This window comes from Neohortaea acidophila (assembly GCF_010093505.1).
Source record: "Neohortaea acidophila strain CBS 113389 unplaced genomic scaffold BDY17scaffold_10, whole genome shotgun sequence".
NCBI classification, from domain to species: domain Eukaryota; kingdom Fungi; phylum Ascomycota; class Dothideomycetes; order Mycosphaerellales; family Teratosphaeriaceae; genus Neohortaea; species Neohortaea acidophila.
The window spans coordinates 905,533-920,470 of NW_022985519.1; the positions used below are offsets into that span (position 1 = coordinate 905,533).

The following is a 14,938-nucleotide window of genomic DNA, read 5'->3' on the forward strand; positions in this document are numbered from 1 at the left end:
CATAACAATGATATGGCTAGGCGACAGATATGGCGCTACACGGTTAAGAAGCCACCACTGAAACACCTCCTTCGACACCGAGCCTTGAAACACAAGCGGCTGAGGCAGGTAGCCATTGATTGTAAGAGCAGGCAAGATTGACCACCTCTCCGAGCGAGCGAGCGTCCGGATCACTAAGCAGCTGAGCCCCTTTGGCGACCACCCCCTCCTGCGAGTAGCTGTCTTCTCATTTGCTCCGCTCTTATCCACAAAGACGAGTTTATCCGCAGGCCAGTGAGCTGATCTTGTTCGCCACACAGCTCTTAACTCGTCGCTGCGCTGAGTAGCAGTCTCCTTACACACCTTACGCGTCCAACTAGCCTGTAGTAGGTACCGGTAGATCGATCGCTCCGCCACATCTATACCAAACTCGTCGTATACAGCGAGGGAGATCTCGTCCGCGTAGGAGCAAGGGCGATCGTCGAGGAAATCGAGCATCCACTGCAGTAGACGCGTCAGCGAGCTAACGAGCAGTAGGAGCGGATATATACACACCTTCGTCTGCTCTGCCGTGAGAGCGCGTGGACGACCAACACGGCTCGCAGGCGGTGGATATGGAGCACCAAACAGCTCGAAGGACAACCTCATTCGCTTAATCGTCCGTCTGCTAACACCAACGCGTGTGGCAATGGCTGTAGGTGGAAGTTTAGTGTCCTTAAGCAGAGCCTGCACCTGCCTACACACCGGCGGCGGTAGCTGTGTAGGCATCAGACGCTAGCAACACCTTGGATTGACGATATAGCACGTGTTTGAGGCGCGACAGCGAGGTGAGTGGCAAAAGATGAGGTTATAATGCATGAGACGAATGGTTTTGGTGAGAATCGCTAATGGAAGCTTCCCCACACGCATAGCCCCTCGGCGCGCGACAACAGTTTTGGCGAGCATGTTACTAGGCCCTGCAGCAACTACACACGCAGCAATGCAGAAGCTTGATTCGCGCACGATTGGGCCAGCGTTGCGGTCAGCTACGCCGTGCCGGGTGCCGAGTGCGGTGTGATGAGTTTGTGGAGGGATACAGTACTTTGAATGTGATGGAAGGGAAGCTTGACGCGAACGCGCACATGATCAGATCCATCCGATCCACAACCCGGTCCCCTGTCTCTCCCGACAAGCCGCGCCCAATCACGCAGTCGGGCGATTTACGACAGTGACACACAAGCCAGCACGGCAAGGGTTGTGTACTCTACCAAGATTTGTGATGTGTCCTTGCATGCCTACATCTCTACAGGGAGTCGCATGCACGATGTGTGATGAACAGATGCGTATCTTGGCTCGCCGGGCATCGCAGCAAGTCCACAAGGGGCAAGCGTGACCGGCGTGGCATGCAGTGACGTTGGATCGGCCATTTTCTGGCGCGGGCAAGTGCGTCCCGACGCCGCGGACAGAGAATGGCAAAGAGCGGCGCCTTCTCAAACCAACAAGTCCAGGGGGGCAAGTGCAAGGGGGGAAGGGACGGGTCAGCACACTGCGCGCCAAATCGGCAGAAGATCCCCCAAGCTCTTTCCCCATTGGCTGCCCTGCAACTTAGCATCTCGCGATCCTGCTGCATGAGACTAGCGGCTCGCATGGAAGCAGGCAGCCTTGAAGCGAAGACGACAGTTGAAGCTCCGGACCGCACGGCTCGCAGTCGTCTGCCACGTCGTATGAAAGACGCGAGTGCGGTGGAAATACTAATGCATTTGGAATTGGCTGCACCCCGGTGTGACAGTCGGAGAGGTGTGCCCAGATGACGAAGCACGTCGAGATTTGAGATTGTTTGACGACTGCCCCCCGGATCTAGGTTGGCTCCGGCTTGCATCCCGGAAGGCCGCGCCAGACAAACACCAGCAAGCCGGCCGAACAAAGGCGAGCCCAACCTTGCATCCGCCCGTCTGTGAGAGTTTCAGGAGGTGGCCCGACTCTGAGATGACGGCACGGCATCACCACCCTGGCCATTCACCGCTCTTTGGAGGTTGCAGATCTGACTCGTCACGGTGGCGACGACCCATCTCACACGTGTGACGTGCTCTACGCTTTGCGCGTGACCTTTGCGGATGATTGATGCGCTTCTGCCTCACACACACGGCATATGTGTAGGGCTGGCGCATTGCCTTGTACTTGCAGACAGCCAGATCTCGCCAGCAGCCCGCCAGCGTGCAGCGTGCAGCCAGCAGCAGCGCAGCGGAGACAGCACCGCCCTGCGAGGGATCCACCTGCCCTTCATCCCGGAAGGCCAAGCGGCTTGCCGAAGTGACACCCCCGGCCCCTAACGAACGACTCCCGCATGCCGCGCGCGAATCACAGGCCTTTCCGGCTCGCTGGTTTGCCTTGCTGCATGCGCGCGCCGTCTTTTCGGTGACCGCGGCACGACTGGAAACTTCTCCATCACTTCCTCCCGTCTTTCCTACCGTTTTACGTCTCCCATCGTCCCACCCCACTGGCCGCGCCTGTCTTCCCCGTCTCGTGGTCAGGGGCGCCCGCGCCTCTGTCTCCAGAAAACTGCCTTTCGACGGCCTCCGGCTTCTCTTGCCGGTGGAGCATCGTCCTCGTGTCCTCCCACTCGGCTGCCCTCCCTGGCCGCCATTTGGTCTCAATCCACGCGACGCGCGCTCTAATGATGTATGTATGTCTCGCCAGCGAACAGAGCCCGGAATTACCTCCTACGTATAGGATGGTCGTCGCTCTTCGCTTGTCTCTTTACCATCCGTCCTGCGCTCTCCGTCTTTCGTCATCTTTCCCCTCCATTCCTCTCCATTTCCCACTCCACCCATATGCTGCTGTGCAACATTCGCTGTCATCCCTCCCTCCCCCACCTACCTTGACCGCTCCTCCAACACAATCTCTCCTACTTGACCGCCGCCAGCGCATATGTGCCACCGCCTCTCCACTTCTACACCGCTTTAATTCATCATCTCGCCCCGACCCCGCGCATCCTCTGGTCATTGTCGCAACCTGCTGGTCCCTGTCCACATCTCATCCGCGATCACCGCCCTTCTCACACATTGATGATCAACCATGCGACCAACGAGCCCCCAAAGTCTATCACACTCCGAACCCTTTCCGTACCGTCAATTGACCATTCTTGGTGAGTTCCCCATGCGGTTGAATCGCTATGAACACAACTAACCCCCTGCGCGATAGCAATATGTCGACTCTCCGAACCCATTGCGTTCATGTCCATCTTCCCCTACATCTACTACATGATCAAATCCTTCCACATCACCGACAATGAAGAGAGCATCGCGTTATACATGGGCATGGTCATCTCCGCCTTCGCCTTGGCGGAAGCCATGTCAAGTTGTCTCTGGGGCCGTCTAAGCGACAAGCTGGGCCGCAAGCTCATCCTCCTGTGCGGCCTCGCGGGTACCGGGGTGAGCATGCTCGTCTTCGGCTTCGCCACGAACATCTACGTCGCCCTCCTCGCAAGAGCGCTTGGCGGTCTGCTGAACGGCAATATCGGCGTGCTGCAAACTACAATCTCGGAAGTGGTCAAGAATGATGCACACAAGGGATTTGGCTTCGCCCTCATGCCGGCTGTCTGGTGCGTTGGAGCTGCCATTGGCTCCGCTCTTGGAGGCGCCCTCGCGGATCCGGTCAGAAGCTACCCGGGCGTCTTCAAGCCGGGCTCGTACTTGGATGAATACCCATATCTGTTGCCGAACCTGGTCTGCGTGGTGGTTGTGATTGTCGCCATTCTGGTCGGAATCTTCTACCTCGAAGAGACGCATGAAGACTTGAAGGACCGCAGAGACTATGGCCTGGAAATGGGCAAATGGGTCGAGTTCAAATTACGGCCCTCGAAATTGGCACACCTTATGGGCTCCAAGGGCCGGCCAACGGACGAAACGCTCTCCCTTCTGAGCGAGGAGGATGCACCTCCAGGCTACCAGAGCACGGCAGGTTCTCCGGATCTCCGAGCCACGTCAATCGGACTGCCTCCTCCATATCAGAGCATCGAAGGCGCCTCCTTGACATCCACCAAACCCCACTCTTCCGCAATCGAACCGTCCGACCCCCGCCCTCTACGCTCCAAGCGCAGCTCGAGCGTCTGGCACACCCTAACGAAACAGCTCATGCTGAACGTCGTCGGCCTCGGCATCCTCGCCTACCACACCATCTCCGCCGAGCAACTGCTCCCCGTCCTCTTCAGCATGCCCGAGTCCGACGCGCCTCCCGCCCTCCCCTTCCGCTTCACCGGCGGCTTCGCCCTCTCCACCAAATCCATCGGCGGCATCCTCTCTCTCCAAGGCGTGCTGCAAATGTTCGCGACAATGGTCATCTTCCCCACCATCCAGCTGCGCCTCGGCACGCTGTCCACCTACCGCCTCGCCGTCCTCACCTACCCCTTCCTCTACCTCCTCGTCCCCTACCTCACCCTCGTCCCCGGCAACCTCCGCATGCCCGCCGTATACGTCATCCTAGTCTGGAAAGTGACGGCGCAAGCCTTCTCTTTCCCCGCGAATAACATGATGCTCAGCAACGCCACGCCTCGCACACAGCGCGGCACTTTCAACGGCGTCGCCCAATCCTCCGCAAGCCTTGCGCGAGCCATCGGCCCCTCTGTCTCCGGCCTCCTACAGGCCGCCGGCCTCTCAAAACACATGCTCGGCCTGCCCTGGTGGGTGAACGCGCTGGTCGCGACGCTAGGCGCCGTCATGAGCCTCATGATGGTCGAGCAGGCCTCGACCAGCTCGCACGACGAAAAAGAGGATGCCGAGGACGAAGAAGCGGCCATTGAAGCCCTGATTGCCCCCATGGTCACCGATTCCGCAGACGACGATGTGGCCATGATCGCCGCCCGGTCGCCGCCGGAAGTCATTTCGATTGCGCGCCCAACGTCGCCCCTGCTTACGCGGCTGAGTCTGGATCTTCGGCGGAACACCTCGTCGTCTGCGTTCGATGTGCGAGGTTGAGGTGCGCGGACTGCGGTGCTCTTCTTTTGCTTGGGGGCGTTTCGTTACATCATTTTGGAGGGTTACTTGTTTTGCAAAGCGATGTACGAACTTGGGGGTGGATATTTGCTATTTGTGCCGCTTGTTGCGATTTTCCTTCTGTGTTTTTGGGAGGGGATTTGGGTCAACATTGCATTATACCCCATTGGCGGCCGGAGTAATTGATTTGACTGGCTCGCTGGCTTCACCGTGGTATTGTAACATTAGTGAAAAGATAGACGAGGACAATAGAAGTGTGCAAGTGTGTGAGGTGTTTGAGCATTCGTTTCCTCTCTCTCTCTATGAAGTGTGAACAAACAGATCGTCCATCTAAACAGAGCAAGAAAGCTCTCGACACCACAACTCATCCCAGCTCATTCTGCTATCGCTCAAATAAGAACTCGCTTCAACTTCCGCGCCAGCATGATCCACAAAGCCCCCAGCAGCAAAACACTGAAAAGCAACATGCTCCCACTCCACACCTGCGCCCCCAAGAAATCCGCAGTGCCGACATCAATCACCGCCCCCGCAATCGGGCTCCCGATCAGAAACGCAACGGCCGTCGACGTCCAACTGATTCCCAGCCTGCTGCCGAGCTTGCTCGGATCGGGACAAATGGAAGGGAACAAACTTGGCGGCAACGCAACCAGAGCACCAGAGAAGAAGCCATAAAGGACCGCGAAAGCGATGAAGCCTGATTGCTCCGTGATAGCGATCCAGGCGAAGCATAGGATGCCTGAGGCACAGCAGCAGCCTGCCCAGGGGACCATCACGCCTACGTATCGCACTACATACGTGGCTGCCAGACGGCCGAAGAGCGAGGCTCCTTGCGATCCGATGAGGATGTAGAGGGCTGTCGACTGCGACGTGTGCAGCGCCACTTGCGCGAAGGTGGGGATGTAGAAGAGCGGGACCAGGTAGCCCAGGAAGACGAAGAATTGCGCCAGGGTGAAGAGGAGGAAGGGCACGTCGGTCAGGGCTGCGCGGTCGAAGAGTTTCCTGCTCGTGCCTGCGCGTCGCTTGCCGAGGCGGAGGGTTGGAGCGGCGATGGCGAAGGCTGCTAGGCTTACGAAGCCGATGACGCGCACCATCCAGCCGAAGCCTAGGGTGTTGAGGAGGTAGAGGTAGATGAGGGTGTACATGATGCCGCCTAGGGCAATGCCGGAGGTGATGACGCCCATTGCTAGCGCGCGCTGCTTTTTGAAGGCCGCGCCGATCAGGGTCAGGACGGGGATGTAGAGGAGGCCGGACCCGATGCCGATACAGAAGCCCTGGGATAGCATGACCTGGTAGTACTCGGTGGACAGACTCAGCATCATCAGGCCGAAGACACACATGAACGCGCCAGTGGCGTAGAGGAGGCGCCAGTATCCGAGGTCGTACAGTGGGCCCGACAGGAGGCCGACGGCTACCAGGAGCGCGCCTTGCACCGTTCCAATCCATGCGATTGCCGATGCTGGATACGTGGAGAGGTAATGCAGCGTGTAGAAGTCTTGGAACGCGCCGAAGGAGATGGGAAGGCCCCAGATGACGAAGAAGATTAGGAAGCCGCCTAGCACTTGCCACCATGCTCCTCTCAAGTCGAACTTGTCCACCTCAGCCTCGGGAGCTGGCTCTGGACTGGCTTGCTTCTGCTCTTGCTCTGGATTCTCTGTCATTTCGGGCTTGGATCAATGGTTGAATGGTAGGGATCTAGCCTCGCGGTTAGCAGTCAATACGACAATCTCGATTTGAGATCATGGAGAGTTGGAAGACGTCTACCGATGACAAAATGGTTGTACCAAGGTTGCTAGCTGCTTCGTCCGACCAGGTCTCGTGTTGATCGATACTAATCGATTACATCTGCCGACGACGAGGGGTTCTTGAGGCGACACCAAGAGTGCCGCAAGTAGAGAGGGAAAGGAAAGAGGGATTGCTGCCAGATGCCAGAAAATCGATGCAAGATCGACAAGAGACGAAGAGAGATGTAAAGAGTATTAGCCTTGAGATTGTCGAAGAGAGATGAGGGTAAGGAAGAGAAAGAGAAAGAGGAGAGAAAGATCGATAAGCGGTGTTAAAACGCAAGGCTGAGTGGTGGGCGGGTATACCCGATGCCGTCTTCCGACCATTTCCCCTCCTCCATGGCATGCTCACTGGGAAGTTCGTAAGTACCTCCGTACCGGCCGCTGCAGTACTCTGATTCGTTGCATTTCCGGCCGTGATCGACACGAGTCGAGATTTCTAATCCGAACTTAGTTTCCATAGGAATATCTGCAAAAGTGTGAACGGGGATGAAAGCGAAAGCGGACTCACGTTCCAGGCAGACCATCGAGCGTTCCTAGTGCTTTCGCTTGGTCTATCAGGTAAACTCGAGGGAAGTTTGAACAGCAAGTCTCCGCGAGGAGATGAGCTGGGCCGCCTCGATGGCCACGCAAGGCTACAAGTCGACGATCCGATCGCCTTTCCCAGCCGCACGCATTTCGATGTCGAATAATGTCGACAGGCTGATGATGCTCTCATTGTCCGCCAGTCTAGATGGGCATTCAGCTGGTGGAACAAGAAAGGCATTCGTCCATCGTACACCGCTGATGGCGTTGAGAAACAGGTGCAGCCAGCCCGAGACTTGCCCAATCCAGCAATACGCTAGCCTGATTCGGCCGTGGGCTGCGAATAGAGCCAAACGACGACTCGCGAGCATCTTCATACAGCTCCCGTTCCCGAATGGCGACGTGAGTGTTTTCAATTATCCCCTACGACGCGAAATTGGGTCATTAGAAATACCTTCATGAATCACTCGGTGAATGCAAAAATGCCGTGCTAGAAACACAATGCCAGGCAAAAAAGTCCAACGTCGCTCGTCCTTCCAGCTCAATCACGGCAACAACTTCGACGCCGGCTCCGCAAGCAGCCGATACGGCTCGAGCGGAATCGACAGCGGGCCAGAATATCCCACGTCGCCCTGCGCCTGCTCCAGCTTCGCGGCAATCTTGCCGACCATCTTCGCAATCCACCCGTCATTCACCAGCCCCTGCACGGCAGCCTTCTTCATCCCTTCCTTGGTCGTGTGCCGCAATTCGCGCGCCAGGTCTTTCAGACTCTCCCCCGTGCGCCCGTCTTTCATGTCCTGCCGCAGGCCGCTGGCGAAGGATTTGAACGTCGTGGGGGTGCGCGGGGCGGCGGCGTCTTCGTTGGAACTGGACGTCGCGGCCGATTTGCTGTCGGTTTCTAGCTCGGCTTCCTCGTCTTTGCTCGCCGTCTCCATGTCGATGACTTTGCTCGCTTTCACGAGCGCGGCGATGAAGTTGAGCAGCGACTGGTCGAACCATGCGGGCAGGCGGACGTGCACGCTGATGTGGATGTCCACTTCGTCCTGCTTCATTTTCTTGAGTTCCTTTTCCGCTTGCACGGTCTTGGGCTTGCCGTCGGCGAGATCGGCTTCTTCTTGTTGATCTTGTAGGTCGCGCATGTCGGGCCGAGCGGGGAGGAGATGCTCGTGATGCGGGAGGAGGAAAGAGGGGACGGAGACGGAGGCGTCGGCCCCGCCTAGGCGGATGATGGATTCCACCGTGTCGGTGTCGGGCTCGATGCGGTGGGCGTTGATGTCGTTGAATTGCAGGTAGTTATTGATGTCGAAAGCGGCGCTCAGCGGGACTTGCCCGATGGCGTCGACTTCGGTGAGCTGCAGGCAGAGGTTGGCGGAGGCGAGGTAGGAGGAGACTTTTTGTTGCAGTTTGCGGATTTGCGAGTCCTCCGAGCCGTGGTGCTTGAAGAGGTGCTCTTGGAGGACGTTGGTCATCCAACCGCCTGAGCCGGCGATGCAAATGGAGCTGATGCGGATGGGGTGCAGGTGGCTTAGCGGCATGAGCAAGAGTCGGAGCAAGAAGGGTAAGCGATGGAGGAAGCGACGTAGCCAAGGTGGAGAGATTTGTTGGAGAGTTGTGACGCGGATGGACTGTGATGCGGGGTGGGGGACTGAAGGGACTTTTTGAAGGTGTGCGCAAACGAGAGCCCGCTCATCATTGTCACTGCCAGTCCAGGTATTTTGAATGTGCTGGCGAGCTTCATAGATGGCACTGCCGGTTCGGATCTGCTTCAACATGTCCTCGTACTGCTCATCTGCTTTGGCATCCGCAGGATTGACGGTGGTGACGTCGTTGAGGGTCTGCTTAACGGAAGAGTCCCTCATGTACGAACCACCCGTCATATGACTTTTCATTTGACTGAGGTTCGGGCGGGAACGATGTCCAGCGGCCTGCAGAAAGGCGGTGTCGGCCTGGAACATCGAGTCGTTGTCGTCCGTTTTGGATGCCTCCATGTCACCAAAGGTCATTTCATCTTTACCGCCTTTGATGCTGCCAAACACCTCACCGATGTCGATTCGGCGGAAGAGACGAATGTCCACTTCATCGGTGTAGAGAGCCAACTCGATGTCGTTGGTGAGAAGTAGGCCTATCAGATGTCAGAAGGGCGTTGATAAGATTGCACAGAACATACGCACCAAGCTCCACTCCATGCGCCACGATGCGCAGACTTGAAAATGAAATGGACAATCCCCGCACGACGAACAATCCCGACACATCAGTGTCAATCTCCAATGCAGGCAGATTAAACAACGCGATAGTGTCCTTGGTGAAATGCAAGCCAAGCAACCCCTTGCGAAGCCATTTGCGCGCCTGGGCCGACAAAACAGGATACTCAAAGAGAGCAGTGAAAAGGATGAGGGGATAGCAAGCAGCAGCAAACAGAGCATGCAGTAGCCATGAGGTAGAGGAAACAGCATAGACGAGATTGAACGTGGCCAAGAGCGTCCACAGGGGCACGTGGGCGAAGATGCGGGAGGGAGCGCAGACGACGAGCAGGGATTCAATGCCGGCGCCGTAGAGGAACCACCATTTCATCCACGGCGTGACGGCGGCGAGGCCGAGGGCGAGCAGACACGCGCATGCTGCTAGGGCGGGGGAGAAGTGCGGTTGGATGCGCGGCTGCTGTTGCTGTTGCTGCTGCTTGACGGGTGGAGGACCCATGGTGTTGATGTGAGTGCTTGCGCATGCATTTTCCTCGGACTTGGGATTGCAGGGTTGATGGTAAAGTAGCGTGGCAGTGGCGCTGGGGGGAGACGAGCCGACGTGACGTGAAGTTGGAAGTGGGAGGGCGGGTTTGGGTTGGTGGTGACACGCAATTACGACATTGGCGGGGCTGGAATTCTCCCACGAGAAACATGCCGCCTTCTAACGACCAATGCAGCAGAGCTCACGCTTGACTCGTCAAAAAGGTTGACACCACCTGCGTAAACTTCTCACGATCCTCCCACATGGCCGTGTGACTGCAGTTCGCCAGTGTAATCCATTTCACCTTGGGGATCTTCTCGAAAAAGGGCGCCACCGCCACCTCCTGCGCCTCGTCGAACTCGCCGTTGATCAGTAGTGTTGGACTGGTGATTTGATGGGCAGTGGGAATGGCAGTCCACGTCTTCAACACCCCGTTGCACGTAATCTCCGACGGCCCATACCTGTCGTCGCCTCGTCAGCCCAAGCATCAAGACACACAATCTCCCCATCGACTCACATCGTCCCGTAGACAGTAGCATCCTCCTCGAGCGCATTCATGCTCGCATCCAGCTCCTCCGGCCACGGATCATACCTGCACAAGTGGCGCGTGTAGAACAGCATACACGCCGCCTTGTACTCCGGGGCGTCAAAGTTGCCCTCGGCCTCGTAGCGTTTGAAGTCCTCCCGTTCCTTCTCCGGGATGCGTTCCAGCAGCGAATACACGCTCTGCAGCCACGTCTGCAGACTCGCCGGCGAACTCACGATTACGAGTTTGCGGAGGCCCGGGGGCTTCTTCGCCGCATATACACTGCCTAGCATCCCGCCCCAGCTGTGGCCGAGGAGGTCGAATTGCTTGATGCCGAGGTGCTGGACGAGGTTATCGAGTTCGCGCTCGAACAGCTCGACGGTCCAGAAGGTGTGGTCGCCGTTCTTGTGTGCTAGGCGCGTGGAGTTGCCGCAGCCAACCTGATCGTATAGCACGACGGGGATGTTGTGATGAGATGCCAGGTCGGCCAGCGGCGCCATGTACGAAGAGTGAATGCCCGGCCCTCCATGTAGTGCGATCAAGGCCACTTGCGAGCCAGTCAAGTCCCCAAATACTTTGTACCACGTCTGGACATCCTTTCCCGCATCGGGGACATGGAAAGGCGCCATGCCTTCGAGGCATGCCATGTTGGATTAGATGGAATAATTGAAAAAGCGATTGAAGCTGAATCGGCCGAAACCATTGATGAGCTGTTGTGCGTGTAATGCATGTTAACACTAGCAGCCTTGCGGCAAAGCTTGTCCCTCCACCCCCGTCCCTTGGCCGAACTTGGAAGGTACAGTACATTCACCCAGCAAACATTCCCTCACATCCTGTACTTCATCCTCTTCGCCCGCAAATCGCGCGTTCGCTGCACATAGCTCCGCATAGCCACCAGCGTCCTTCCCCCCTCCGGAAACCGCACACAGAACGCCTCCCACAGCGTTTTAATGGGAATGCGGCCTCCGTCCCACACACCCGCGTACGCGTCGATGGCCCACGACACCCAGGCGTGCTCTTCGATCGTCCAGTACTCCCGGAGTTTGCGAAAGTAAAGGATGCCGACGGTGGTGTTTGTCCAGGGGATGTGCAGTGGGTCCTGGCCGAAGTTGGGCTCGTTCCGTTAGTTTGGGACCTCATGCTTCATGGTGTGGGATGGGATACTGACGTGGTCCAACCAATTCCACACTTTGTTGATTGCGCGAGCGTGGCGAGGTACAAGGACGCAGAACTGGCATCCGTCTGTGTGCTCGTCGGTAACTCCGTCTGCGAATTCCGCTGTGAATTCGGCCGTGAGTTGGAGTTGTTCGAGTTCGAGTTTGATTTCGGCTAGGGTCTCGTCAGCCATTTGGTCGAGGGAAGCCATGTTGACGCTAAATAGTGTGAGAGTGAGCGGGTTGGTGAGGACGGTTGGACTTAGGCCGGGCGAAATGGGATTCCTTTATACCTTACTTGGCCGTCTATTGTCGTTATGGAATGATGGCTAGATGGCCGCAAGGCTGGAGTGAATAGGGATGGAACACGGCGTCTAGACTCGCCACAAGGCTGAAGTGAGTACGAACGACAGCGATTTGTACGATCCACAGAGACGAACACGGCGTCTGAGATCCACCCAAGTCTCACGCGAGGAGGAACGACATGATTGTTTACAGTCAATACAGACAACATCCCTAAATTAGACACCAGGCTGCAGTTAATGTGAACGACATGTGCAATTTTGCTGTACCCCGTGCTCATAATTCGTCAGCCTCGACTCTCTGCACGACAATCCCGCTCGCCGCTCCGCCGCCATTACATATCGCCGCACACCCGTACTCGCCCACCTCCAGCTGGTGCAGTAAGGTGGTGATGATTCTCGAGCCAGAGCTTCCCAAAGCGTGGCCGAGAGCAATTGCGCCGCCTCGCTTGTTGACGTTTTCCATGGGGATGTTCAAAATCTGTAGCATCATTAGCGCCCAAATTCCCGCAACGTTTACATTCAATGACTGACCTGGCCGTTGGCAATGATGACCGCCGCGAATGCCTCGTTGAACTCCCAGACTTTGATCTGATCTTGTGACACGCCCGCTCGAGCCAAAGCCAGGGGAACGACCTTGGCAGGAGCGATGGGGAAATCGATGGGCTCCATCGCGGCGTCTGCGAAGCCGCATATCCGTGCCAGCACCTTCTTCCCTCCACCGTGCTTCTTCGCCAACTCACGATTCGCGAGCACGAGCGCAGACGCACCGTCATTGAATGATGAGCTGTTTGCTGCAGTCACACTCCCCGAGCCCGAGCGGTCAAAAGCAGGTTTGAGAGTGGGCACGCGATCCAGTTTGAGTCGGTTGTACCCCTCATCCTCCGCCACAAGAGTCTCATTCCCTTTCCTGTCCTTGACGGGAACACCGACGATCTCATCCGCAAACAGCCCATTCTTCCAGCTCTCCTGCGCGCGTTTGTAGGACAAGATGGCAAAGTCGTCCTGCGCCTGCCGGCTAATCTTGAACTTCTTCACCGTGTTCTCCGCGCAGTTGCCCATGTGCACCTGGTTGTACACGTCCCACAGGCCGTCCTTGATCAGGCCGTCGTCAAGCGAGACATTGCCGAACGGCGGCTGCTGGCTGGCGCGCTTGTGGTAGTACGGGACTTGCGTCATGCTTTCCATCCCACCTGCTACGAGCGCCTTGTCTTGCCCGAGAGCGATTTGCTGCGCGCCAATCATGACGGCCTTCATCCCCGACGAGCACACTTTATTCACCGTCGTCGCTTCCACGCTCGGATCCAGGCCGGCGAAGATGGCCGCTTGGCGCGCGGGTGCTTGTCCCACGCCGGCGGAGAGGACATTACCCATGTAGACGTGAGTGATGCTTTCGGTCGGGAGGGACGAGCGTTTGATGGCTTCGCGGATGGCGACGGCGCCGAGCTGCGGGGCGGAGAGGGATGCGAGGCCGCCGTTGAAGACGCCGCAGGGCGTGCGGACGGCGGAGAGGATGTAGGCGTCTTGCACGACTTGTTGCGGGCGGGGGGAGGAGGTCGTAAACTGGCGCTGCAGCACGCCGAGGCGCTGTTGGGCGGACATGGCGGAGTACAGTGACCGGCGGACGGGAGGGGAGGAGAGCATTGTTGCTGGAGCGGGAGGGGAATGAGGGGTTGGATGGGCGAGGTAGATGTGGCTTTCTTCTGCAGCCGCGGCATGTGAAGATTGGATTTTTATTGGCAGCCTGAGGCCAGCGAGCCTCCTTTGACCTCATCTTCTCTCTGCCGCATCTAACCACCTGCCACCTCCACACTTGTCTCGTTTTGCCGCCTTCCTCTGCTATCGGAGCCAATGCCGCCATCATGGTGTCCTGGAAAACGTGAGCCAAACACCTCTCCGATACCAACAACCCACTAACACCCTCAGCATCCAATCCATTGTCATCTTCTTCGGCCCCATCCTCGTGCCTCGTCTAATCGCCTACTACCGCTCCCTACGCTCAACCCCGGCATCGCAAATCCGTCCCCTACCCCCAGCAACCTCCTACGCCCTAGCAGTCCTCTTCGCCTCCGCCCTCACCGCCTTCGCCTCGACGCTCCCCCTCTTCCACCCAACCAACATCTTCCGCCAAACGCAATCCCGGCTTCAAACCCCAGCGGGCGTCCTTCTAACCCGGCTAGCCTCTATTCGCCCCCTAACCTCCTCAGATGAGACTCTTCGCCGCGTCCTCGACACCGGCGGCCTAGACGCTCGTCTCCTGTACGCCCGCTTCGGGCCCAGCGTACTAATCAACTGCCCCTTCGCGGCCCCAGGCGCCATCGATTCCAGCAGGAACTACCTCCTATACGCCGCGCCAACACTCCTAGCTCCGCACCTCTTGCACCTCCTCGTCCTCGGAATCGCGACTTCACGCTTCCTAAGCGGCGCGGAGGGCGCTCGCTGGCGCACCATCGCCACTATAGCCGGCTTGCTGCTTCCCATTTTCGAATTGTGGCTAGTAGCGAACTACGATGACCGAGCGAACGCGCGCAGCACGCGACTTGGCGAGGTGGATTTCGTGTACTGGAAGGCCCTCGTGTGGCGTGGGTTAGCGATTGCGGGCACGGATGCGGTGTTGGGATGGGTAATGTGGCTTCAGGCGACGCATCGGGCGTTCCTCACGCCTGTTTCGAATGGGGAAAGGGTGGGGGAGAGTACGCGGATGGTGGAGATGGTGCTGGGGAAGGTGAGGGGATTGGGCATGGTGCGGAATGGGAGTGCGAGGGATGCGGGCTTGCGGCGGAAAGTGGAGAGCTACTGGGTGAAGGAAGGGGAGGTGATGAAGGATGTCTTTGAGCAGCCGGAAGTGCTGCAAGCGCAGAGGAATGCGTTGGCGCGAGTGGACATCAACAGGATCGGGACGGAGGCGGATGCGTACATTGATTCCATCCTCGGACGGGCAATGTGAACGAAGTGTCTAAAAGTGGAGTGTAGTGTGTTC

The 14,938-nt window shown here is 57.7% G+C and overlaps 9 protein-coding genes across 9 annotated transcripts; 2 read left to right on the top strand and 7 right to left on the bottom strand.

Moving 5' to 3' along the window:
* Positions 1–1,911: 1,911 nt before the first annotated feature.
* Positions 1,912–2,157, bottom strand: BDY17DRAFT_303509 (uncharacterized protein). The gene has a single exon (XM_033734584.1). The coding sequence runs from the start codon at positions 2,124–2,126 to the stop codon at positions 1,959–1,961; it is 168 nt and encodes a 55-aa protein (XP_033586818.1). The 5' UTR covers positions 2,127–2,157; the 3' UTR covers positions 1,912–1,958.
* Positions 2,158–3,033: 876 nt separating this feature from the next.
* On the top strand, positions 3,034–4,931 carry BDY17DRAFT_255959 (major facilitator superfamily domain-containing protein; the record flags this gene model as incomplete). Its single annotated transcript, XM_033731572.1, has 2 exons — positions 3,034–3,103; positions 3,160–4,931. The coding sequence occupies 2 exons, from the start codon at positions 3,034–3,036 to the stop codon at positions 4,929–4,931; spliced, it is 1,842 nt and encodes a 613-aa protein (XP_033586819.1).
* A 300-nt stretch (positions 4,932–5,231) lies between these two features.
* Positions 5,232–7,004, bottom strand: BDY17DRAFT_34998 (major facilitator superfamily domain-containing protein). The gene is made up of 2 exons (XM_033738178.1): positions 6,711–7,004; positions 5,232–6,641 (listed from the first exon to the last, which is right to left on the bottom strand). The coding sequence occupies exon 2, from the start codon at positions 6,605–6,607 to the stop codon at positions 5,339–5,341; it is 1,269 nt and encodes a 422-aa protein (XP_033586820.1). The 5' UTR covers positions 6,608–6,641; positions 6,711–7,004; the 3' UTR covers positions 5,232–5,338.
* BDY17DRAFT_303512 (uncharacterized protein) lies at positions 6,688–7,675 on the bottom strand. Its single transcript, XM_033734585.1, has 2 exons — positions 7,242–7,675; positions 6,688–7,169 (listed from the first exon to the last, which is right to left on the bottom strand). Exons 1-2 carry the CDS (start codon positions 7,494–7,496, stop codon positions 6,786–6,788), a joined length of 639 nt encoding a protein of 212 aa, XP_033586821.1. The 5' UTR covers positions 7,497–7,675; the 3' UTR covers positions 6,688–6,785.
* Positions 7,676–7,800: 125 nt separating this feature from the next.
* On the bottom strand, positions 7,801–9,826 carry BDY17DRAFT_318727 (uncharacterized protein; the record flags this gene model as incomplete). Its single annotated transcript, XM_033736220.1, has 2 exons — positions 7,801–9,377; positions 9,427–9,826. The coding sequence occupies 2 exons, from the start codon at positions 9,824–9,826 to the stop codon at positions 7,801–7,803; spliced, it is 1,977 nt and encodes a 658-aa protein (XP_033586822.1).
* A 250-nt stretch (positions 9,827–10,076) lies between these two features.
* BDY17DRAFT_271325 (proline-specific peptidase) lies at positions 10,077–11,218 on the bottom strand. The gene is made up of 2 exons (XM_033731949.1): positions 10,494–11,218; positions 10,077–10,437 (listed from the first exon to the last, which is right to left on the bottom strand). Exons 1-2 carry the CDS (start codon positions 11,147–11,149, stop codon positions 10,179–10,181), a joined length of 915 nt encoding a protein of 304 aa, XP_033586823.1. The 5' UTR covers positions 11,150–11,218; the 3' UTR covers positions 10,077–10,178.
* Positions 11,219–11,328: 110 nt separating this feature from the next.
* On the bottom strand, positions 11,329–11,868 carry BDY17DRAFT_327221 (uncharacterized protein; the record flags this gene model as incomplete). The annotated part of the gene is made up of 2 exons (XM_033737640.1): positions 11,329–11,616; positions 11,671–11,868. The coding sequence occupies 2 exons, from the start codon at positions 11,866–11,868 to the stop codon at positions 11,329–11,331; spliced, it is 486 nt and encodes a 161-aa protein (XP_033586824.1).
* Positions 11,869–12,103: 235 nt separating this feature from the next.
* BDY17DRAFT_303518 (acetyl-CoA acetyltransferase) lies at positions 12,104–13,647 on the bottom strand. The gene is made up of 2 exons (XM_033734586.1): positions 12,493–13,647; positions 12,104–12,439 (listed from the first exon to the last, which is right to left on the bottom strand). The coding sequence occupies exons 1-2, from the start codon at positions 13,600–13,602 to the stop codon at positions 12,236–12,238; spliced, it is 1,314 nt and encodes a 437-aa protein (XP_033586825.1). The 5' UTR covers positions 13,603–13,647; the 3' UTR covers positions 12,104–12,235.
* A 105-nt stretch (positions 13,648–13,752) lies between these two features.
* On the top strand, positions 13,753–14,926 carry BDY17DRAFT_303520 (uncharacterized protein). The gene is made up of 2 exons (XM_033734587.1): positions 13,753–13,837; positions 13,885–14,926. The coding sequence occupies exons 1-2, from the start codon at positions 13,821–13,823 to the stop codon at positions 14,903–14,905; spliced, it is 1,038 nt and encodes a 345-aa protein (XP_033586826.1). The 5' UTR covers positions 13,753–13,820; the 3' UTR covers positions 14,906–14,926.
* Positions 14,927–14,938: the final 12 nt, after the last annotated feature.